This window comes from Hoplias malabaricus, chromosome 11 (assembly GCF_029633855.1).
Source record: "Hoplias malabaricus isolate fHopMal1 chromosome 11, fHopMal1.hap1, whole genome shotgun sequence".
In the NCBI taxonomy this organism is placed as follows: Eukaryota; Metazoa; Chordata; class Actinopteri; order Characiformes; family Erythrinidae; genus Hoplias; species Hoplias malabaricus.
In genome coordinates, this window is record NC_089810.1 from 25,133,243 (window position 1) to 25,159,565 (window position 26,323).

Here is a 26,323-nt window from a genome sequence, read left to right on the forward strand (position 1 = left end):
ATATAATTCATGATTTATTTTAAAACGTTAGAAAGTTAGAAACACACAATCGCACTACTACTACTACTACTAATAATAATAATAATAATAATAATAATAATAATAATAATAATAAAATGCAAAAGATAATTAATTTAATTAAGCTGATAAACAAAACAAATAAACAATCATATATAATGTCTCAGGCTGGATTCCAAATGGCCCATTGCTCCCCACGTAAATGCGCACGGTAAGTGTATATTAATTTGTCCTAAAGTGATCATTCTGAGAGATCACCTAAATGTATTGCACTTATTGTTGTGATAGGTATTTTCTTGGGCAGTGTATACTGTAGTGTTCACGGAATTGACAGTTTAACAACAATCAAAGACAAAATATTTGCAAAAGTATGTTATTATAAACCTCACCTTGTGTATGAGTGTAATAATAATATAGTCATGGCTCTTCGGAAGATTTCCAGTGTGTAAATAAATGTCTGTCCTTTTTTCAAAACATTAATTTCATTTAAACAATTTCAAATTTACACATTTTTATAATGTCAAAAACTAAATCAAAATCTTCTTTAGTGAGTCTCATTAGTCCGTTTCACGATTCATTATGTACCGACCCATTTGAGAATTTGAGACACAACAGGCTGAGATTAGGTATGTCTGTGTATATACGCGGAGTTGGGGGCGTCCCAAAATACTGTATGAGACCTGCAAAGGACACTACGTTAGCCATGAAATATAGACTTAGACTAGACTATAGACTATAGTCTCTAATTATGCGCTACATGTCTGTGTGCCGTCACTAAATCCAGAATGAGGCTTGGTTTTCCAGGGTTCGGATGCGAGGCTCCTCACGTTAACATCTTGTAGGCGCACTAGGTAGGGAGTGCGCATCAGTCTGGGCCGTGTCCCTGGACTGTATATTTGTGTATGCGTGTGTGTGTGTGTGTGTGTGTGTGTGTGTGTGAGAGAGAGAGAGAGAGAGAGACAGAGACAGAGTGAGAGAGAGAGAGAGAGAGAGAGAGAGAGAGTGTGTGTGTGTGTGTGTGTGTGGAGGGTGTGGGTCTCACAGCTGGTGAGTGATGTGATCAGCACTGCTTTAAATTCAAAGATACACGGATTTATTCGCGGTACACTCTATGTTTATCGTGTTTGTCAGCTCAGACTGTGTTCAGCGAGGACTCACAGATGTGTTCTGGTCTCTGTCCGTGTATGTTTAAACCGTGTGTCGAGTCGGCGAGCTAACGCTAGCCTGTATTAGCATGTCACCGAGCGCTGGGTGGATTTTTGCTGAACGGGTTTCGGTTTGAAGGCGATTTAACGGAACATTTGATGCGGTTGGGGAGTTTAAGGTAGGTTTTCTAACGTGTGTCTAGTAACCCCTAAGCTTGTTTGGTGTTTTAATGCCTGGAATAATAAAGTACGAGGCTAGAGTTGGCTAGTCGTTGGAATTCTCCGGTCCACCTTAAAAACTGCATTAATTTACTGCACCATTTAAGGTGGAACGGAGAATTCCAGTGATACGCTGGCGAATCCTAAAGCTTTAGGATGTTGTAAGTTTAGTTGCGGATTTTAGGAGCTCGAGTAAAACTCGTGTTTGTCTCTGATGTTTAGTAGTGTCTGGGTCTCTAACTTAATCACACCATATATTTCTGCTACTGTTAGGGTTACACTGAAATGTTCAGGGAGGTCTCAGACTGTGCTCCTCTTTGTACACAGTCTCAAAAGAGCAGTCCAGGTTTTAAAAAGTTCATATAAAAGCAAGGGGTCTGTTTGTAAAGAGCTAACATTGGGGGAGTTTACTGAAGTAACTGGTTTGCTGCTTGAGTTTCGATGAAACTGAAACGGGAAATTAAGCCACATATCTAGATAACTTAAGCCCAAAATAAACCTTTTCCAATAGGAAAAGAGCTGTGGGACATTGCTGCTCGACAGTCCGCAATTTGGGTCAAAGTTACTTTGCTAAACTAGAAACGCTGCTTTGTGGATTACCTTCTTGGTTAGCGCTGCTTTGTACATCTGTGATAATAAACAAGCCCAGAATTAAGTTGGTTGGTAGAAGTCCTATGTTGTTCTGCTTATGGTGACAACTGTTCCTCCAGTGCCGTGGGGTTTGTTCCACCTTAACTACAGTGACAGTTACTTCGCTTCTGGGAAATCTTTACTCTTGAGATTTACACTTTACATTTTACACTGTGAGGATTTGTTTTCACCCTGCCACATGAACATTTGTGAGTTTAACTCATGATGTTGGCTGATTTGTTCTGGATCGCAGACGTCTTTCCAACTGGTCCCAAAAATATTGAATAGAGCTCTACTATTCACTAAAAACATTCTACAGGCCATTGCTGGGGGAATGATACCCTTCTAACACACAGCATTGGCCATGGATGCACCAGAGCTCTGTTCTATTGACATATTTTCTTTTCAGGGAGAGTTATCTACTAGCTGTATGAAAGTAATTTAATACATTAAAGAAACTGAATTCACTCATTCAAGGACTGTCTTGATACTTGGGGATGTCAAGTGTACCTGTATTGTTTCTAAATTTCTTTTACTGGAGTTTAGATGGACAGATTAGAGGGTGAGTCTGAACGCTTTTACAGTGTGACTGGTAGAAAAGGCAGTGTTTAGCAGGTCTATTTTTCTGAATTGAATTGAAGCCTGATGATTTGACTGGAGTATAGTTTTTAAAAGTTTTAACGTTAGTTTATATTTTATTTATATTACATTTATATTGCGTATGTCTATATGTACCTTGTTTGATTTGGTTAGTATCTGTTAGAGTATGCATTTTCACCCTGTTTATAGAAAATACAGTGCAAGCTCTGAATACAAGATTCTTTTGTGGTGTGTGTAGATTCTTTTATTTATTTATTTATTTATTTTTAAAAGGACGCTCACTGTACACACAACTCAATGTTGCTTGAAACAGAAAAGTCATATTTTAATTTTTTGAGGGTTTCACATTCTAAAATATCTTCAACAATAAACTCTGACAAAAAATCTGGATAGAAACACCTATCCTTGTTGTGAACCGTTGCTTGCTTGATTGATTAATGTAAAGCATTGGAAGTTTCACACTGATAGGTTATATAGAACTTCAAAAATTAACAGAGGTAAAATGTGAATGTACGCACAGAAGAATCCCAGATGTAAAAACTTCACAGATCCTCATGCTGTGGCTCTAAAGCTGAAAGTTTTGTTCTTCTTTACACTGGAAACTGAGCGAGAGGCTCTTGGCCATTGTAGCGAGCCTCTCGAATTAGGCTTTTTGGCGACGCTCTCTCTGAGGTCATGTGGAATGTATTTCCTGTTTGGGTCCCTTCAGTTTGGGAATGAAAGAAAAAATCGTGACTTGCTGCTCAATTGATGGCAGCGCAATAATAGTCTGAAAAAACAGAACAGACCTTTAAATGCGTCTGGGAGGTGGTGTGCTTTTTCTTTGAACAAGGACAAGTTGACAGTACCTCAGACCCACTGAAAACTTAGATGTGCTTTATATTTCTAATATTTTGAGATTTATGAAGATTCATGGAATGGATAAAATGTAGTTGTGTTTTGGAGAGCGTAGAAAGAAAAGCGACACTGATTTTAATAATTTTCATAGTCTGAGATAAAGAGCTGATCTGAGTTAAGATCCTGGTTCTGAGTTGTAAAGTATTATCATGCTACTGTGGAGAATTAACGTTTGTAGGACTAGACTGAAGTTTAATGGAGGAATATGACCGTAGATGTTAAGAATGTAGGCTTTTGTTTGAAGCATCACTGCCTCTCTTGTTACTTTCCTAAATGTGGTTTTCAGATGTATTTGCCTGCGCTGATTAGCTGCAGATGGTTTGTTGTTTCGAATGAAATGAAATCCAGCCTCGGTGTTTTGTTCATTTTGATAGGCTATGATAAAGATGAGCTGTGAAACTGACAATTTTAACATTGTGTAGTAGGAATATATACAGTGCTATATTATAATCAGTTCCAGTCTTGCATTGTGATTGGCTGACAAGGGTTAGGTGTACCAGTATTGCAAAATAGTGACATTATGAAGTCTTAAAGTATTACTCCTCCAAACACACACACAATCTAAAAATAAAACCAGTACTTACGAGACAGCAAGTGGGCATCTAAGAGAACACTTTACACTGAGAACTAATTTACATTGTGGGATATTGATAAACAAACAGGTTGTTTTGTCTGATATTTTTATTTTAAAATATAACAATAAACAGTGATACAGGAACTGTGGTGTAATTGAAGTAAAACACTTGAAGTTCATGCTATAACATGAGATATTGGCACTGGTGTACTGGTCTTTGCCCAATCACTGTACACCAATGACAATGGGTCTGTCCCAAAACATAGTGAGCTGTCTAACTAGAGAGCATTTTACATTATAGTGTGTACACTCCCGACACATAGGCTGTCTCAATTCTTAGATACCTCATTATGCTGTCTGCTAAGATATCTTAATCTGGCTGAATTTTAAGGCAGTACCGAAACATTCCTCAGCCACGAAGACAGTCCCATCATGCAATGTCAGAACTAGTCCCAGAGTCAAAATAATTCAAATCACAATAAAAACGGGAGGAGTCGAATCCACCGCGCTGAAACGTGGAGGCAACGCTAGTTGCTGAGGTAAGTAAACACCGGTTGTGGGTGCTGGGCTGGAACAAGCTGTGATGCAATTGCTCTCTAACTAATGCGTCTCAATAAACTGGACGACTGTTAGAGTGCTGTCTACTTAAACAGCTGTCTATGTAGTCAGTGCCTACCTAGGCAGCTCACTAGGTTTTGGGACAGACCTGATATTTCATGTTATGTTACTCTAACGTTGTGTATTCAGAGGAATCATATGCATATGTGCAGATAGCAAAATTAACACCAATGACCAGAGAGGAATCTAATGGTGCTGTTCCACTGCATTTACTCAGCTCGACCTGGCTCTACTTGTTTTTTATTTCGCTTTTCCATTAAACAAATTTGGTACCTGGGACCATGTAGTTTTTTTTTCAGTACTTGCTCACTTTTGGTTCCAAGCAAACTGAGTAGGGACTTTAGAGAGTTGTCAGTCCTGACAAAACTCAGAAATACAGCACTAACTAGCCATTTGTAAAGTCTTTAAGGTGCATTAGTGATCACATTTGTTTTTATCCAACACAATGGCAGCTCATAAAATGACAACGTTTTTTTTTTATTAAGAGATGCAAACAGTCTTTGGATTGGTGGTGGACAAAACACTCCATCGAGAGCTGAACAGTGCAACAAAGAACAATACATTACACTGATATTTATGAACTGTGCAGCTAAGCTGTGTTCAGTCCCAAAAAACAAAAACAGCATGCAAATACACAATGAGTATATGATGCTTAATGTTACCGTCTTGGTGGTTGTGGTTTTCAAAGCCTGCGTTTCCTCTTGGAGACGGTGTTTTTCGAAGCCATCGGCTATATTTCAGGGAGTGCTGTGGTAGGATAAAATCAGCTGTGTAGACTCAAGTAGAGTAGGGATTATGCAGTGGAAAAGCTCTATTAGATGTCGGTTGTGTTTCGCGATTCTTGTGATCTAAATAGTCTCAGTTACAAATTTGCACTCATTAGTCCATGAAATCTTACACCATATCCAAAATATTCTTTAGAAGTTTGGATTTCTAAAGAAAGCTTTGTTCTTTGTGGCTATTTCCTTTTTTCACTAATGCTTCTTGACAGTGCCACATCCTTTCAGTCCCATTGCATTCTTACAGAGGATGGATGAACACAACCAGCTGTGGATGTGTTCATATCTGAAGAGAGATTGCGGCTTGATTTTTTTTTTTTTCTTCTCTCCCCAAAAGAGAAAAGCTTTTAGTGTGGTTAATCTGATTGGGTCAGTTGCTAGTTTTGCAAGGTTGTTAGAGCTCCCATTTTGTACATTTTTTGTAATTATAATTTTCCTTCACTTTTTCTCTATGGCTTTGCACTTTCTTTATGTCAGATCTCGGTGAGTAATGTTTGCAACTGTTTTAACTTTAAATTAAGCAAATGAAAGATGATTTTTGTCAAGTAGTGTAGGGGTGTTTGTGTGTGTGTTCTCTGCTGTCGGTCAAGGCAGCAGGCAGATAGACATGCCTAACAAAGCATTCCAGTGTTGTTCATGGAATATTTCTCTCTCTCTCTCTCTCTCTGTCACAATGGAATCTTTTCATGGGGGACTGGCGAGTTGGGGTGGGGGGTGTTGTAACAAAGACCAGATTAGGAGCTCTGCCTCTTGTTTCACATTTCTTTTATTTTCCTCTGTGCAAAGTGGAAAAGGAAGGAACATGGAATAAATGAGTAATCTTATTGGATTAGCTTCCCTAACCTGATTGCAGAGGTGTGACTGTGAACTTGTTCACACCTGGCATTAATGCATGACTCATGTCAGAATCTTATTTGAATAGACTTCAAGACCCCCTCCAGTGAAAATCAAGTTGTTTAATACGATGGCCTGGTGTTGTTTATATGCTAGATGGTGTGTCATGAATGACCTAAGGAGTCAATCCTGTCAAATTTCAGGGCGGGTTTTCTACCTAAGCAAAAGCCGAGTTTCGGGGGGTTGTTGGGCATAATTAGGGACTGATTGCAAATTAATAGATCTGCCTGGCTCACAGTGCAGTTCTGCACAGCACTGTAGAGTTATGATGTTTTTATACTGAATGTCATTGGCTCTACTCGACTTCGCTCAACACACTTTTACTAAGTTGCTTTTTCTACTAGCGCAACTCCTCCACGAAAGGTAGCGGGTGCTACCACAAAACCCAACCTCTAACGGGAAACGCAGGCTTTGAAAACCACATTAGGCACTGTTTACACATTGGACATTTGCGAGTTTTTCCTGGGATCAGGTACAAGGTTTGGCTAGTGGAAAAGCAAAGAGCAGAGTCAAGTTGAGTTGAGTAAAGCACAATTTATACTTCTGCGTTGAACCACGCCATAGACAACATGCCAAAATTTATATCACAATATATTTCTTAATTTCCAGTCAATAAAATATCATTCTGATATCGATATGAACAATAAAAAAGCCACAGAAAAACAGTGAAAGAAGTGAAATCAACATGACATTACTATCAAACTAAAAAATGTATATTTTTAAATTAACTTTAAAAGGGATTGCAATTGTAATGTAATGACTGCCAGTCAGTGACAGATGCTGTAAATATATATTGAGATACTGAAAGTGTATATAAAAATCATATCATAGTTGTTGAAACATTTTATTGCAATATATATTAATATTGAATTATTGTCCATCCCTAATGCAAACCCTACTGCGCACCTCTCCACAAATCAAATAAAATCAAATCAAATTTATTTATATAGCGCTTTTCACAACTGATGTTGTCACAAAGCAGCTTCACAGATGTAACTACATGTCACTTTGACGCAGAGCACAATGACTGTGATTGGTCAGTAGTCAAACCGACATTGTTTATGTTAAACCGAAGAACTACAGAAAAAACACCTCTCCTTCACACACAGACACACAGAGCAAATTTACAGCATTATATTTCCTCAGAGTTGGTGTGGGCGTCATGGATTAATTGAAAATGTTGAACAAAGGAAAGATATGGACGTCCCGTTAAAAGTAACTCAACAAGAAGTGGGACCACGCAGGAAATGTGTGCCAGTATTGTATTTGTTTCTTACCTGGGACATCATGTAAAATCTTTTCCAAACGATGACCTACTCCCTAAATAATGCACTTTAAAGATTTATAAAATTAACACTACTACACCACTACATTATGTTCTATATAGTATAGAGGAAGATGTTTGAAATTCAGCCCTTGTGATGTGGAGGGGCAATTGCAGAGTGACCAGACACTTAGAAGTATAAATGATCACACGGCATAGGCTCTGCATCGAGTCAATGCAGAAGTTTAAAATGGCCTTAAGTTCCATGCAGTGGAATTTTTTTCTTTTTTTTTAGTTTTGTGTTCCAAAAGTTTGACCCAAATCTCCTTCACTAACATTGAAGACAGTTTCATATCTACTTTTTAAATAAACACTCCAACATGTACTCTCAGCAAATAAATCAGCACAACCCACATTACAAAATTTTCTTCCATATTTCCACTAGTGAGGATGCCAACTTCCTACACTTTTAATAGCTTTAATGGATTGATCAAACATTTTCCCCAGAGATAATACTGACACCTAGTAGCCTGGATCGCTCAAATAAGGCCATCCCCATGTAGGGGACCTATTGTGTGGACCATAAACTTGTTAATTTCGAATAGCCATTTTCCTCCCAAGAACTCACGTTCAGGGTTCTTAACACCATAGTTTTATCTGATGGATGTCTGTTTCTGTGTGTTTTATGGAAACCAAGTATACCTCATCAGCAGGGAGCATTGCTCTGTAGGTGATAACATATTATTTAATGCTCTGTGAATGTGATGCTTCTTCTGTAGTTTCTTTAGCACCTGCAAACCAGACTCTTTATGGTACAATTTGTAAAACACACAAAAATAATAGAGTGTATCTGTGTAAGTGGATTTTTTTTTTGATATTTTAAAATGTGATAAAACATGGGGGTGGGTGGGGGGGGTCAGATCTTGATTTCCAAAATTCTTTAGTTTATAAATAATTTCCTGTGTTTCCATTTATTGCTTGATGCAGATCCCATAACTCAAGCGTTTGTTGTAATTACCTAGCAGAAGGTTGCCTTTTGGAAGCAGAAAGGCTTATCTTCTCTGAGTGGAAGGTTTTCATGTTTTATGCACTTGCATTTTGGAAAAATGGAATAATAACTTGCAGGCGTGCATTGAATCATATAGAAAGACAGCTGAGTCAAATGGATGATACCTTGGTCAATGGGTTAGACTTAAATCATGAAATTTGGTCTGTGTCTTGGCTAAGTTATATGCTGTACATGTTAACTGACTGTGAAATAAACCCTAATATTAAGTACACATTCAGCCCAGCAGAAAATACTGGTGATATTTACTGGTGCTCAGGGCTGTATGATGTGGACAAAATATCATTAACTCTGTATTGATATCAGTGGTACAAATATACATGTCAATATGCAACATTTATTTACAAGTAAAGTCATGACCATAGTCAACCTGCAGAAATTTGATGTTCTACTCTGCTTTATTCTCTGGACTTGATTTATCTTGTCCTTTGTATAATTTAGTAGTATGTCAGAGGTTTTGTGTGCTGATGTTTGGTTCCTTATAGGATCTATTACTCTTTTTCAACCAAAATTTTAAAGGGTGGTTTTCTTGAAAGTCAGAAATGAAACATGCATTTGTAATGGGTGTAGACTCTTGAAACCATTTTAAAAATGTTTTTAGGCTAAAATTTTCTTTCTGCTTTGAAAAAGAATTGACAAAATTCTGTGAGATTTGGGACTAATTGATTCACCCTGGGGTCATTTAAACATTTTCTGTAAATTTATAGGTGTTCCTGGTTTGGGGTGATAAAATCTCATTTATTTTGGAATATATTTTTGCTTTGAAATAATAAGCTTTGGCTCGTAGAGTTCCATAAACACCCGTTTCTATTCCCTTTTAACACTGCCATTGAAAAAAACCTGTTTATGCAGTACACTATCAGAAGCGTATACTGGTGCTATCATGGTAAATGAAGGTATAAGACCGTATGAACGTGAGAGCATAACTGAATATAATACATGTATGTTAAGTGATTATGTATGGAAAAAATAAATACATATACTTTTAAATAATGTACATTTATTTTTAATTATTATCTGGGGCAGTTAATCAAAATTATTTACATAATTTTAGTGCAGTCTTTCCTTGTGAATTGAATTTGAACACTGTTCGTGTATATTACGTTCTGATAATAAAAATATAAATGTTAAATAGTAATGAACATTTTGTGAATTCTGTCTGCATTTATTAGAAGGATGTGTTTTTAAAAAATGTAACAAAGATACAAAATCTTATATTTTGATAAATTTTCAGAATGATCAATATAGCAAATGTGTGATAACATTTTTGGTCATATCTCCAAACTCTAGATCCTCCTCAAATTACATGGCCTGTGAGGTTTTGTCTTGAATATTAATACAGTACATGGTATTACCGTGGGAGGGGCACTGTCAGGCTGCGTGAGCCACATGTGTGAATGAAAAGTGTTCAAATCTGGGCAGCCCCAATGTGCAGACCGACACACGCGTTGACAATAAAAGACCTGTTTCTGAGAAACCAAATTTGAGTTACTGATGCTGGAGGAACAGAATACTTTAAGTGAAATAAAATGGTTCTACGCTGTTAAGAAACATGGCTGGCCAGCTAACAGGCACTTGGGGTTTAGCACAGGGGTGGGCAATTATTTTTTCCATGGGGCCACATGAGAAACAGAAAATATTGTGGCGGGCCGGCCAAAAGGCTGATCTCAATTCTGCATAATATTAACTGTACTTCGTTGTAAAAAGCAGTAAATAGCATTGTTTTGACAAGCTGGTAAGAGTATATGTTATAATTAAGCAATGAAAACATGAGGTTGCCTTCCAAAAAATGTAATTTATTCAAGCGAATTTCACAAAACAATGGGAAAGGCAATTAATCACTAAAACGGCATCATAAAAACACGCTAAACATGCAAATAAAAATAAAAAAAGAAGCTTGGTAAAAAACGCCTTGCTGCTTTTGCAGTTTAACTAGCAAAGCTTCCGATGTCCGCGCCCTTTCAGCATCAGTCACGTTCTTGTATTTCTCCCCGTGTTTCGTCTCGTAATGCCGACTCAAATTGTAGTCCTTAAACACGGCGATCTGCTCCCCGCAAACTAAACACACGGCTTTACCTCTCACTTCAGTAAATAAATACTTAGCAGTCCAATTTTTGTTGAAAACCCTGCATTCGGCATCTACCTTTCTTTTTTAGCATGAGCAGACATTTCTGAGGGCTAAAGTCGTCTTGTGACTTGCTAGTGACACGCTCATGCCTCAATATACGTTTTGCGTCATCATGTACGTAAATAAAAAACAACTTCAAAATAAAAGCAATGCAGCTTCAGTCCATGCATCAGGTAAAATAAGAAAATATGTTTATTTTGTCATTTCCAATTAACGTTACACGGGCCGGTCAGAGTCAATCAAAGGGCCGTACAATGCCCAGGTTTGGTTTAGCAGATTAATAGCAGATGATTTTCCAGTGAACTGAGGCTCAAAACACTTAAGTGTAGAGGATAAAGCCTTGTACATGTAGCATAAAGTTGAGTGAGGGGTTTTCTGATTCATTCCTCTCTTTTAACTCAAGCTCATCACTAAACTCATAACTGTGTTTTTTTTTTCCCTCCTACCCTTTTCAGAGTGTGAAACATCCAGTCCGTGAGCTTGCACACTGTCCCCTCCCTGTGGCTCTGCATATAAATTAACTTTATGGCCTTGTGCTTAATAACACTAAACAGAAATTTGACACACCACACATACATCATAAATACCAACCTCATTTTGAGATACTGTCCACATTTTATAATCCTGCGGTAGTATTCGGAATCACCGTTATACGGCCCAACCCTATTTAAAAATAAATATATAATAAACATGTATATGTTGCCCCATCATTAACCCAAAACAACAGTTGGAACTAGATTGTGCAAGCATTCTAAAATTTTGGACTAGTGAATTTGAGTGAGTTATAAGGAATTTGCTTTATTTTATGAATCTGTGTTTCTTGCAAAATTCCAATGTATGACTATTATTATTATTTATTTATTTTTTATTTTATTTTGTTTTTTCTCCCCCATTTTTTTTATTCTTTAGCAGTCAGAACATGGTGCTTACTTAAGAAAGTGCAGTATAGCAGAAATGACTTCCTGAAGTTCCTCTTGGAAGGTTGTTTTTGGTCCTTTTGACATAGTTTAAGGCCAGGTTTGACCTGTGTAAAAATGCTTGGCTTGGCTGCACTTGAGGTGTGTGTGTGTTGATTGGGTGGGAGTAAAGGGGCTATCTTGGTGTTTGGTTTCCGAGGAAACCTGTAAAAGCCTGTCTACTTGGCTAACTTCTTTGCATGACAGATTTCCCCAATTGTTATTTTTTTTGTATTCTCCTGACTTGTGAAAATGTGTGCATGAGATACAGCTTTGTTTTGCAATTTGGGCAAATTCTCTGCAAGATTGAACTCTAGCGTGACCAGAGTCGAAAGTTGAAGTTGGATTATGTGTAATGCTAAAAATATAACCAGATCACCAGTGAATAATGCTGTATCATGCAGTTTAACTCTAAGGCCAAGGTTACATGAACAGTCCATTCTGCGGGTAATATCACTCTAAGGTTTGCAAGGAAGTTTTTGGGATGCACAGTCATATCAGAGTGCTATTGAAATTTGGAGGCATGTAATTATATAACTTAATCCAAATATTGGATTTAGCTAGAACTGTACTAGAAATCTCAATACATTGCTTCTAAGCTTTTTTTGTAGGTACGAAGACGAATCCTTACTTTGCTTCTTCCAAAAATAAATGCAACAATGTTCCGGTCATGAAGGCTGTGACCTTTGCACATGCTCCTTAGGAGTGTATTTCCCACTTCAAAAACTGTTGTTGCCAAATTTGACTAGGCATCTCAACAAGAAGCTTCTCATTTTACAGGTGACTTCATTCTCTGAGTCTGCATTCACATTTCAGATGTCATTAAACAATGCCAATTTTTCTTGCTCTGATTGGATTTGGCTGTTTTGACAGTTCATTCATGACATGTGAACAAATCTGTCCCTGAAATAGCATGTGTATGCACATTGATATTTTTATGTGGCTGTGTCCCAAATGGGTCCTTAAGCCCTCTGTAGTGCATGATGTAGGTTGTTACATAACTGCATCTACACCAAAGTACTGCACAATATGTCTAACACACATTCATTGCTTTTTAGTTTTCCCCTGCATGACTCTCTCTTTCTAACCGTCAACCCATTACTGTTAAGTTGTAGTTTCATGTAATAAGCGCACGGCCATTTGAGATACAGCTTTCATGCTGCTGCCCGTTCTCGCTGATGACAACAGCACCAAGTGCCATGCTTACTGGAAAAAAGACACATGACCTCTAATCTAAACATTCACATTCATTCACGTTGCATGCTGACGAATCTGATATGTATCTGATCTAGGACCACATGTGAAAGTGACTACAATCTTATATGAAAAGACTGCATTTGACATTGTCCTGAAAAATATTCTAATCTCTGTCACATTAAGGCAAAAATCAAATTTGTGTCAGTTTAGAAATAATTGGTCTCCATTTATTTGTTTAGGTATGAACAGTTTACTGAAAAATCACTCAAAATATACACACTCATGCTAAAAATGCAGATTTTTTTTACTAGCCTGGATTTCTATAGATCTCTCAATATTGTGGATATATTTGAGCTATGAGGTTTGTATTATTGTCCTGTGCGTCTGCCAGACACTAAAGAGAACTTTTTAACCACAACAGGCCTCACTCAGGGAGCTGAGTGACTGAAACATCCGAGGACTGCAAATACGCCACGTGAGTTTGAAATGTGAGCTGTGTTCGCTTTTGGCCCACTGCTGAAATGGAGCCTGCTGTTTGAGGCGTCTGCTGAAGCTCTGAATGCGAAGCTGTTGGAGTCAGGAGGTTACGCTCGTCTCGAGGCTAGTTCATGCGCTCCACTCATGATCCACAACTGCAGTCTAGTCCACAGCTGAATTGTTGTTGTGTTATTTATGTTTGTGTGTTAGTTTTGGAGTTTCTTGAATGTTGTAGTGCTTGAGGATGGAACTGAGCAGAGCTAAGCCGTATTGGATGGATGTGGATATATAAGATCAGACATAAAAACAAAACCTTCCCTTAAATTTTAGCTCTGTGTGATCACTGATTATCACTTTAGGAAATAGTAGTAATTCCTATGTATTTGGGGGCATGCCAGTTAAGTGGAGTGAAGTGCTTTGTGAGCCCTCTTAAATGCACATGAATTAACTCTTTGGCCTTGTACTGAAAAACATACCACACACGTCATAAATACTGCCCTGTTTTTGATCCTCATCACATCCACATTTTTAAATCCTGTGGTATACTGTATTGATGTTATACCACCAAACCCTAGTGCTAAATTTACAAAGGCCGCTCCAATCTTGTGGTGTTGTAATTGGTTTGTGGTGCAGTTATTACATGGAGCACAATTGGAGTGTGTGAGTGTGAACTGTTATTATGTTCTATGTGGCAGTAGACTGTAAGAGACAGCTGCTTTTTGCCACACGTTCTTTCCTCCCCTTGACCTCTGCCCTGTCTGCTCTTGCTGGGAAAGTCCATAAATACTTCCATACTTAAACATGTTGAAGATGACCAAATGCTCATGGACATTACAAATTCCTAGTAGACCATTACACTGTAACAGTGCTTGTGTTGACAGCTGTAGCCATGTTTCCTGAATGAGTTACTCCCAGCAAAGAATGAGTCCTTGCTCTGTGCCTGTCTTGGAAACTGGCTACAGGTCATCACATCCTACTCAAAGTCATAATTTGATTAGTATTTCTGCTTGACCCGGAACCCTGTGTGTGGGTTGTTGTTGTTTTTTGTGTGTCTTTACCATCATTATCCCATTTACTTTTATTGCTAGCACAGCCGCTGTGCTTAAAGGTATGCTTTAGTAAATTAGATGTCAATGAAATCATTCATTCATTCATTCATTATCTGTAACCGCTTATCCAGTTCAGGGTTGCGGTGGGTCCAGAACCTACCTGGAATCATTGGGCGCAAGACGGAAATACACCCTGGAGGGGGCGCCAGTCCTTTACAGGGCAACACACACACACACACACATTCACTCACACTTTTAAGTGGCCAATCCACCTACCAACGTGTGTTTTTGGACTGTGGGAGGAAACCCACACGGACACGTGGAGAACACACCAAACTCCTCACAGACAGTCACCCGGAGCAGTAATCGAATCCACAACCTCCAGGCCCCTGGAGCTGTGTGACTGCAACACTACCTGCTGCGCCACCGTGCCGCTCTCAATGAAATCAGTAAATAAAAAAACAAAATTGCCATTTTGCAAGTTTACTTTAGTAATGTGTTGAGGTGGAAACTCAAAGGTGAAGTTCAAAATCTGTTTCTGAATGTACGTAAATTTAAGCTACAGTCATGATTTGAATAAATGATTCAATGATTTGAAATGAATAATAAACAAAAATATCTCCAATCAAATAGTCATTCAGACCACAATCTTTGCATAATGGGTGGCCACAGTGTGAAATCACATGAGCAAGAGGAAATATCGACCCCTTAGATGCTACATTCCTCTCTGTGTTCTCAGAAACCGCATGATGACCTTGTATATGCCTGAAGTGTTAAGTTCATTAAGTCAGTGTGAAGATTGTGTGGTTATATTTGTTGCTGATTTTCTTTTCCCTCTGCTGAAGCTGATTTGTACTCTCAGGCCTCCAGGGCTGCCGTTGTGTCTGGTTGGATAATGAACTGAACTCTGACAGAAGAATATGCTTGGAATTTAGCTGAACATGTATCTCCAGTTAGTCAGATCCACTGTGAGTTTCTCTCAGCAGAAGAAGAATTACACATGACTAGACAGTTGTGTGTGGGTTTTTTTTTAATAAATGTATTTATTTTTTTCCCTCTCTCTCCTTCTTTCACAGTATAACATACTCTACTTACTGCACAGTACATAATACTCACAATACTGCTGGGTAACTAGTGACTGGACAAGTTTATTACATACAAACATTTTATGAGGTGATATGTATGTATTTAACTGTGCTTGATTATTTTGGATAAATATTGCTTAGGTGATAGGGCTGGTTCCTGTGCTGTCTCTCAGTGTTACTGTTTTAAAAAAAATCCTCTTTGGGTGGAGTTTCCATGTTCAGTATGTCTGTGTGGGTTTCTTCTGGGGTCTTAGGATTTCAGCAGTCCAAAAACATGGAGGATGGGTATATTGGCTTCTCCAATATTTGTTCTGGTTTGTGAATGAATGAGTGTGTATGTGAATGAATGTGTGAGTGAACGTGTGTATGCCAAGATATGGATAGATATCCTGGGTGAAACCCTAGTGCTCTATTCAGTCCTCCAGGTGGATAGTCGTTCCTGATTGAGAGTACACTGTATACATTTGGCTGCCACTTCCTCTGTGTGTGGGTGGAATGGTGTTCTGCGCATTGTTGATTGTAAAGCGTGCTTGGGTTTCTAGAAAGGTGTGTGTATACATACATACATACATACATATATATATGTGTATATGTATGTATATATATATGTATGTGTGTATATATATATATATATATATATATATATATATATATATATATATATATATATGTATATGTATATGTATGTGTATATGTATGTGTGTGTATATATATAAGCTTGACTGTTGGAGATGTAGATTTTTTTTTTCTAGATGTGGATGGTTCCAAGGAGTACAACGGAACAATTTGGATACAATTAAGCAATTGGACTGAATGTTCCATCTGTGTTTTCGGTCAAAAGGGCATTTGTAGTATCTGCTCTTTTTTGAGGCTGTGTTAGTGTTGTAAGAAGGAATGCACTCTTCAAGCTCTGGTTCTCAGCCCTGTGTGTTTTACCTTCGCTAACTTCAGAGCTAGGCTCTCAGGGAAGCCACCCAGACACACGGTGAGAGAAAAGCATTCCTTCACTTCATTGGCACCAGATGTTCAGGACAGTCCTGAGAGATTGTTAACTCTGGTGTGTGTGCGCATGCACTATTTGTGTGTCTCCCGATGATTTTTTTTTTTTTGCCCCTGATCCCAATCCAAGTCTTTTAATATTGCGTATGTGCCGATACCAAGTCCCAGTCCGCTACTTAGATTTTCCAATACTGTTACACAGCGCACACTTCAAGTACATTATATCTATTAAAATCAGTGCAGTGTATCTGCTTGACACTGAACATCACGCATTAAGAAAAAATTGCCTTCATCCAAGCTGCTGCTCTTTTTAATCGGGAAAGCCCTAGTACTTTCAGAAGGTATAGGAAATTTTTTTTTTTTTTTTTTTTTTAAGTTAATCATTTACTTGTAATGATACAGGGTGCTGTAAGGGGTTTATTCAGCATTTCACCCCCGGCATTAAATCAAATTATTCTGAAATAATTTCTGTGTTTTTAATGTGTCTGTGATATTGGATTAAACAGATATTGCAATCTCTTTTTTACTGCATTATATATTGCAATATGCAAAATACAGAGGATTTTCACTTGTTGACAAAGCTCTATTAGAAAGCAAAAAAGGAAAGAATGGATCACCCTAGACTGATTTTGGTGAAGTCAGCTGATCAAATATAGTTGGGACTGGTGCATGTCACTCACTGTTTAATCAGAGTGATCAAGGTCAGAGAGACCTCTTTTGTAGAGTAATCCTGTGGAACAAAAATATTTTTATCAAGCAGTAAATATGTTGTAGCTTTGTGTTTGATTAAGTTGATCAGTGTATACTAGCTGATTTATTTGATCCATGTTAAAGTGGAGGAAAAAAAAAAAAAGAGCAGAGTGGAGTGTTGCGTTAATTACACTTCAATATCGTCCTATATTCCATTAACTGATCGAACGGTTTAATGATGATGTTGCTGAGAAGCAGCATGTGTCAGTTGTGCCCCTGGCTGAGGGACGGATAGTGTTTTGTAGCTGGCGACAATGAGGTTGCTCCAAGAAATCCACACCAGCTCCTTTTCCAAGTGGAGCAGGCGAGAGCTAACATTAGCCTAGAGAGATTTCTACTGCAGGAGCCACACTAAATCAGACCGGCATCCAGCCATATATATATATATATATATATATATATATATATATATATATATATATATATATATATATATATATATATATATATATATATATATATATATATCTCATATTATTTGGATGCTAATGCAGCCAGTAGAGCCAGGCACATCAATATTGATACGAGCATCGTACTGCACTACATCGGCTCATATATCCACACACTCTCTGGTGGCAGTGTTTATATATACACACACAACAGGGCTATTGATGCTCAGATGGACTGTAACCAAACAACCTTAAATTACATTCATTCAGGGTTGTCCATTCTGTAAGGCCTTAGTCTAGTACAGTTTGGTGACCTCTCCATTTAAACACATTATTCTGTAAAAATTTTATAATTGAAAATTAGTTTAATGTGAAAGATTTTCCTTGTAGGTGTTTAAATGTCTGTTAGTGTTAGAGATGGAAAATGTATCCTATTTAAATTTTATATTACACTTGGTTTGATTTTATTATATTTAATTATAGCCTATATTGTGCATATATTATGAAGAACAATGTCTTTACAGGTTTTCATTTAATAAAATTAGCTTCTGTAACACACTAAGACCAATCAGAGTACATGACAACAACCACCACCCCTATATTCCACTTGACACTCTGCATTCAAAATTATTAAATGGGCCTAGACCTGTGTTTATAGAATATAATTGCAAATTAAATGGTAATTGCAATATTTGTCAGAATTATGAGTAGAGTTGATAATTCCTCCAATTGTTCAGTAGTAGGTAAAAGTGCAAGTTCAATTTTGTTACTGAACACACTCAGCCTCTGAACTGATTGTGATTTGTGATTGAAATGTTAATATGGGACCAGTGTTGATATTAGGGATACACCAATACCACTTTTTCCTACCAATATTTAAAATTCAAGTATCTGCCAATGCAGAGTACTGATACCATCTCTATCTTAACTACTAGATAGGGGCCTATAAATCCAGATGTTTATATTGCTATACTTACGGATTTTATTTTGTTAAAGCAGTGTTCTGTGTTGTTAATAAGATAAAATAAGATCGAATGAACAACATTTACTTTTTATTACATGCACTTTTAAAATGTTAAAGTTTCAGAGCCATGAAAAAATAAATGTTTCCACAATGCAATAACAAGTACAAATAGGAAGATATAGTCTAGCCTGACTGAAGAGCTTTTTACACTGTCATGTGGATATTTGTCACGATTTTGAAATGCATTTTAAGGACTGCTGCTGACCTATGTTTGCGTGCTTCCATGTGGTTGCTTGAATGAAGTCAGTGTTCTTTGGCATGCCTTAACCTGGGGTTACACTGCACAACTTTTAGCCCGATTCGAAATATTTTTGCCTCAAAATCAACTTTCCAACTAGTCACAGCATATCGAACATTTGATATTTTTGACACGACTTTGGAGGTAGTCGCATAGTGTAAACTCTCCACCAACTCGAGGTTGAATGAGTCCCTTCAACAGCTAATGAGAACAGAGCACAGAAAGTAAACACAGGTGCATTCAGTGGAGCTGCACAGCAGAGGACAGATTAAACTGTAAAACTATGATGAACAACAATATATTACATAGTGCTGGATGCATATGTCCCGAAATAACGAGTATTACCTGTAGGAGAACATGGTGAGCCACAAAACACGAGGTTACAGCTTTTATTCCAACTGTATTCTAACTTTCCATTCCACATTAAATGACGCAACATGGCGCTACCGCTAGCACAGTATCTGAAAGTGCTCTCTGTAGCCGATACCGATAGTGTGTTTAAGTGCCAGTATTGGTGCAGATACCAATATGATATTGGTGCAACGCTAGTTGATATACAGGTATACATCAAAACAGTAAGGAAACCCATATAAAAAATGTGATCTAGTTTTACACACAAGCTCTGGGGGAAGCAGAAACCTGTTAGGCCATGGTTTTCCAATTTCCCCACAATTTGTTTTCAAAATATTTATATTGGTCTTTCCTATATTTTCTGTATCCTTACCTTTGAAAAGCTCTGTGTTGTGCCATTTGTTCATGTTCCTCTTTAACCCGGGGCTGTAGTGTTGTAGCTATTAGCAGCAGTTTATTTTTGTATTTTTATCTTTTAGATTTGCAGATTGCTCTGTGTGTGCAGGTGAGGCCCTGAGAAAACAATGGAGTTATTTGGGACTGAGACCTTCACCACAAACCGCTATCATCAAAATACTTTGACTTCAACTCCCTACTCCCCTGTTCCTTCTCATTCTCCCTTTCTGTTGCTGGCAAATATTCAAGTTCTCTCAATCGGTTGTTTTCCTTCGGGCGTTTCCGAGTGTCTGCCATTTCCTTGTTTTTGCCTGTTAGAACTCTACAATATGGTTATAAATAACATTTTGTAGTTTCAGAAATAACCTAAGGGGAAATGGCAGTGATGCCTGTAGTATTACAAGTACAGGAATAAAAAAAAAAAAAAAATTGTGTACATGGTTTAGTAAACGAATCAGTCAATGTTTTGACGTTAATTAAATGTGTCATATGTGTGGAATCACATTTGCTTACATGATGGTGATAGGAACCAGACATTTGAAGGGTTTAAAAAATTTAGAATCTCCTTACAGACGGTTATGAGATGATTATAAATATGTAGACAAATACTTGTTTTGGTACAAAATTTAGGCCTCAACATATTTGTAAAAGCCATTTATGCCATTAAATGCAGGATGTTGTGAGAAGAAATGATACACACAATATTTTTTTCAGATTTCTTACCATTTTCTATGACCTTCATTCTATATAAAACTCTTCAGCATGATGGAGGTCATTCTTAGTTGTGGAAAGCAAATAGAACTATATTTGTGTTATAGACATGGAGACACCTGGTTCCTATCGCCTCAACTCGAAAGAAATCCATTGAAGTCCCTGAATGATGTACTATTCAGTCATAAATTCTTGCTAATGAGCAGCACACTGTTTTGAATTCACGTTTTCAAACACGGGTCATTGTCCCTTAGGCCATTGTCCCTCTCCTAGCACCTTTTAAAGCACAGACACTGGTCCTGTTGTCACCCTCACTTTTAATTCCACATGGGAACTTTAGCCCAGTGGGTCCCTCTAATTTTGAAAGAAGAGAGAAAATTAAAAGAAATGAGACTTTTGCTTTTGAAGAGAGTTCACAAAAGAATCTTTGCAAAATCTCAGAGGAACCAAAGGGTCAGACAGAGCACACGCATTAATCTGTTTACCCTTGATGTTGGAAGTGAGATCACTCTTGTCATCCACACACACACACACATTTCTCTATACATCCACACAAATAAAACTAGTGATGTCCCGAGCAAAGTTTTTCTACCCCAATGCAAGTCTTTTAATATTGAGTATCTACCGATCCTGAGTCCCGATCCGATACATAGATTTTCCTAGATAGTACTGTTACACAGTGCACACTTCAAAGTAAACTTAGCCCAGTCTGTCCACTTGACACTGAATATCTTGCATTAAGAAAGAAATTGCCTGCATCCAACTGCTGCTTTATTTTTTTATAACAATATAAACAAACAGTCTCTTCACAAACAGTTCATATAAATATCATCTTTTTAATCTTATATAAAATAAACTGTGATCTATATGTATGAATATTTACTTTGATCACATGTCTCTCTCTCATTTATATATATTATATAATATATATAATATTATATATATATAATATATATATATATATATATGAGATAATGATATGGCAATATGAAAAAACACTGAAAAATACTTGTACTAAATTCAAAAACAGACTATTGCAACAAAATCAGTTATATTAATTTGAGTGATATTAAATATTTAATATATATTAACAATATTAAACGCTACTTTAATTTCAATCATAAATATTTCCCTTTCCTTTTTTCTCTCTCCAACACCTCCCTTTTTGTTCTTCCCTCTTCATACCTAACTAACATAGACCCATCTGCCTTGTATCATAACACACCCATCCTGCTTGCTCACTGACCATGAGTAATGTTTTTCCACTGGTCATTTACCCTAGTGTCTGCATATTTTTGCAGTGGAAATGCAAGGCGTGTAAAGCTCATTTTGGGGAAAATATAATTTCTGCATTCGTGATATGAAAATTGCAGTCTTTCAGGTTGCATTTCTGGTTCAGCTATCTTTTATAAAGAATAAAACACACAATCTTCAGGTATTTTACCGTAAAATGTGCTCTTGTCTAATGTTGTTCAAATACTGCTGATTCCACCATACCCTATTTTTGTCGTTATTGTTTGGTTCTGGACCAATGGAGATGCTCCTAATTTATCTGGAACAAAATTAATAGCTTTCATTTAGAGCTCTTTTATTCAAACTAGGTAATGTTTTCTCCTGGGAACTTAGGAGTTCTGGTCAAATGTGTATGCTCATAACATTTTGTTTATCAAGTGTAACTTTACAAAGTGGCAAAAAACAATTCTATTAACCAAAATCAAACCATCACTTTAACCTCTTTTCAGTGTTTGAACTTTAATTTCTGAGATGTAGTGTGTGGTGCATTTCTGTAGCATTTCGTTTTCCTGAATGTAAATTCATTGGTGGGGTTTTGCATAGTGACATAAGACTGACATAAGACCATCTGTGTAAGAAACTGTTTGAAAGATCGTATTGTGATTCTGTCAGTACAATTCTTCCCTGTTTCTGAACAATGCTGGTCTTGGCAGTTCAGTGGCGCTCTCCTGTCATCCTGATGAGTAATATGTGGGACTCTGAGGTGACAGTCTCTGTCTAGCACAGCCTACTCTGGCCTTTGAGGCAATTTATCCTCAGCTGTTTGTGTAATCAGTCTTAGAAACCCTGTTTATGTATTGTCCCAGGATTTGTTTTTAAAAATCTTTATTATTCAGGAATTATGCTGTAGCAGCTGTGTGTGAACCAAAGGTTATCATGCTTAGTGCCAAACGTTGGGTTTGCTATAAAGCCCCCGAGCATTGGGCTGTGGTGCGGTACAATTGGATACTCTGCACTGATTAGTTTTCAGTATCAACACAAATGACAAAAAATTGCAGACTCAGTAGACAGTGCTGAATGGAAATGTTATTTTTATAATACGGTGTATAAATATTTGTGATGTAAAAGGACAGTAGCTCTAAGTACCTCCAAATTATTTAAAACTTAATCAGAACATCAGGAAGCAAAGGGACTGAATGTCAAAGACCATCCTTCCTCTGAGATCACTGACAATCTCCTCCTCTCTCCCACTCTTCCTTTCTTTCTTAGGAAGTTACCACGAGGCCTTACAGACTGCCATCACGAGAGGATCCAGAACCTGTGAAAGCATTTGTTTTCTTTAGTGAGTGATTACTACCTCAGACGCTTGGGTGAGGAACTCTGAAGGAGGATCCAGGCTGGTTTCCCAGCAGCTGAACTTTATCTTTTCAAGCTGCTCCTCTTTCCTCTCTCACTCTTTCTCTCACTCTGTCTCTCTGTGTGTGTCCTCACACCAGTCCTGCTCTGACAGACTGGATCTGTCAGCTTCTTAATGTTCAGTCTCTGCCAAGGCTCCATTCTGCAATAGCTGGACTTGTGCATTTATTTTTCACTCCTTGCTGTTGACCAGTGGCTCATTTGTTACTAGTGTTTTTGTTATTGAAATTTTTGATGTTGATTTTTCTCTCATCTCTAGAAACCTTTTTTTTGTGACTGACTGCTTTTTAAGATTTTTCTATATTTTATTAGAGTTCTAGATATATAAGTAAACATATACAGATACAAATCTAGAAATGCTATAACACAAAGGATTACTTTGCTTCCATTTTGAAGGATATATGCACTTACTTTACACAAGGTGTTAAGAGAAGAGGATTTTTCTTTTTTGTTAATCGCTCATCAACCTTTGCTGAATAATGTGTGGATCCTGAATTTTTATTTATTTTTTCCATCCTCACTTTTTCAGCTTGAAAAGGTTCTTGTGTCCTGTTCACATCCTCTTCTTTTTTTTTTTTTTTTTTTTTTTTTCTTTCTTTCTTTCTTTCTTCTTTCTTTCTGCCACAACAAGGAATAGGATCACGACTCTTTGGCTCATGGAGCCTTTAAGTTATCAGTTTACTTGATTTTGGAAGATTGAGCTGTTGGTGTGGAGCAGAAGGGGTTGTCATCATTTTTGGGGGAAAAAAAGAAAATAAGGGTTCAGGAAAGGTGAAAGGAGCAGCCCCCAGTCCTTGCCTAAAAGTCAGAAAATATTGTGTGTCCAACACCTATGTATTGTTGCAGTGCACAGGAAAGTAAAATGGACTACAAGCGGCGCTTCTTGCTTGGCGGGTCCAAGCAGAAAGTGCAGCAGCAGCAGCACCAGCAGTACCCAGCAATGCCAGAGCTTAGCCGGACCCTCAGTGCTCCTCTTGGGACCTCATGCTCCACCCCCTTGCAGCTGGCACCTGTAGGGTCCTCCCCCTCTGGCTGCCATGACCCCTCAAACCCTAGTGGCACTACTGCCATTGCAGACATTCAACAGGGCATCTCCAAGTACTTGGATGCACTCAATGTCTTTTGCCGTGCCAGCGCCTTCCTCACAGAGCTCTTCGGCAGCGTTTTCCGAAACTCTCGATACTCCAAAGCTGCCACGCAGCTCAAAGATGTTCAGGAGCATGTGATGGAGGCTGCCAGTCGCCTCACCGCTGCCATAAAGCCTGAGATTGCGAAGATGCTGATGGAGCTGAGCGCTGGCGCTGCCAACTTTAAAGACCAGAACGACTTCAGCCTGCAGGATGTGGAGGTTAGTAATTTGCTTGGCTGGATTGTGTGATTTATGTGTTTATTTGAGCTAACAAACAAGATTATGATGAATCACTCAAGGCAGGGCTTAAACTGTTTTCTGCGTTTTCCTATGAGTGCATGGACTGATCCATGACATTTTACTGGTCCCTTCTTGTAGTAATTCACATAACTGTCAGTAAGACATGAAAGAAAATGAGTAATAAATAATAACAGCATATCAGAAAGAAGTTTGCTTCTTCAGTTTTGCACTGAAGTTACAAGGCTCCTGTAGCTCACAGGCGGTGGTGCAAAAACATCAAACATATATTGCATGTAGAGCTAAATATTGATATATTGCATTACAAATGGTCGTTGACACACAATGCACTGTGTGACTGCACACACGGTTATTTTATGACTGATATTGTGCCCTATGGAAAGTGTTAGAGAGCTGCTTGGGATTTGACCATGGCTTTGCGTTGGTATGGAAACCGTTCTTACTGATCACACTTTCAGACAAGGAGAACTGCTTTATTGAACTTTAAGCCAAACTAGAAAAATAATTTACACAGACAACCGCGATAAAACATCCTCCAAGAATCTGTTCCACACTCAGAGCACAGAGACAGAGGGGTGGGGGGGGCAGACACTAAGAATTGTGGCAGGTGTCTGTAATCTCTTACACACTTAAATAAATAAATAAAAACGTGAAATAAGATTACTAAAGTTTATATGTGATCTGTGTTTGAATAACTCTTTCTGATTCAGACAGAAGAGCAGAGAAATGCAGTATAGACTGAAGTGTTTGAACTTGAAATGAAGTTTTTCATTAGATCCTATGACAATAAACAAATGTCTTTTTCACCTCATTATAATAAGGGGTGTGGTCCTTTACCCCACTGACACAGAGAGGAGGTGGGTTTCTGTGTTTTTGGGTGTGGTAAAACTCTCTCAAGCACAGGGGGAGTAGCTGTGCCCGAGTTAAATTTGTTTTTCCCATTCGTGCTGTGCTCTAAAACCAGACAATTGGTACCCAATATGGCCCACGGCAAAAACATTAAATCACTCCAAGCCATGAATATTGAACAATCTCAATATTTATAATCATATTAAATTTTGTAACATTTTTATCATTTCTTAAAGGACATTTGTCTAAAAAGCAGAGAGAGTACACCAAATATTCTATTACTATACAATATTAACATTTTTATTATCACTACATAAAATATTTAAGTTATCATAGTATGCAAATTACTATAGTATATTAAATACCCTTGCCATATAATGGAAGTTTCTAACATAATTTTCTTACAATGTATTTGTATGTCTTTAAAACATTCTTAGGACATGACTATCTCAAGCATTTAAAGAAGTACAAAGAATAACAAGATAAATTAAGAGGATTAAAAAAAAAATAACATTGCCCTTAACTCATTAGAAGGCTTGTAGACAGTAGAGTAACAGTAGAATGCTTGTTGCCAAGAGAAGCATCCTGATCTATGGCATCAGGTCCAAGTTAAATATCACATGGCACAAACAACTCGTTTTTCGAGTGTAAAAATGCTTGCTGTGAACGGTACTCTTATAAACGTGTAAAAACATTTGCGTAAACAAAACTGCCACTTGCACCAGGAAGTTTCTGTACTCCTGATCACCTAGCACACCTTATATCCATGATATTACAGTAAATGAATGTGCAACTATGCCCCAAACACAGAACGGGAGAGTAAAACATTTAATTCATATATTGTAATTAGTACACCTTAACACTTAAAATTTAAATATATTATACGTTGTCAAGTTCATATGGTCTCATTCATTTACCATTGTACCACTATGCAGGGAACAGGCAAATGAAACAGAGGCTCATTATAATTACAGAGCAAAAATT

At 37.6% G+C, this 26,323-nt stretch overlaps 1 protein-coding gene across 5 annotated transcripts in view; it reads left to right on the forward strand.

Moving 5' to 3' along the window:
- Positions 1 to 1,027: 1,027 nt before the first annotated feature.
- Positions 1,028 to 26,323, forward strand: part of LOC136709764 (granule associated Rac and RHOG effector protein 1-like) — a 50,476-nt gene continuing 25,180 nt past the window's right edge. The window contains exons 1-3 of one of the 5 annotated variants that reach the window (XM_066685254.1): positions 1,028 to 1,065; positions 22,957 to 23,057; positions 23,950 to 24,451. In XM_066685254.1, coding sequence (XP_066541351.1) covers positions 23,966 to 24,451 — 486 coding nt within the window. In that variant the 5' untranslated portion in view covers positions 1,028 to 1,065; positions 22,957 to 23,057; positions 23,950 to 23,965. Of the gene's footprint in view, positions 1,343 to 22,956; positions 23,058 to 23,738; positions 24,452 to 26,323 lie in introns of those variants that run through there. The other 4 variants (XM_066685252.1, XM_066685253.1, XM_066685255.1 and 1 more) reach the window with 4 other exon arrangements.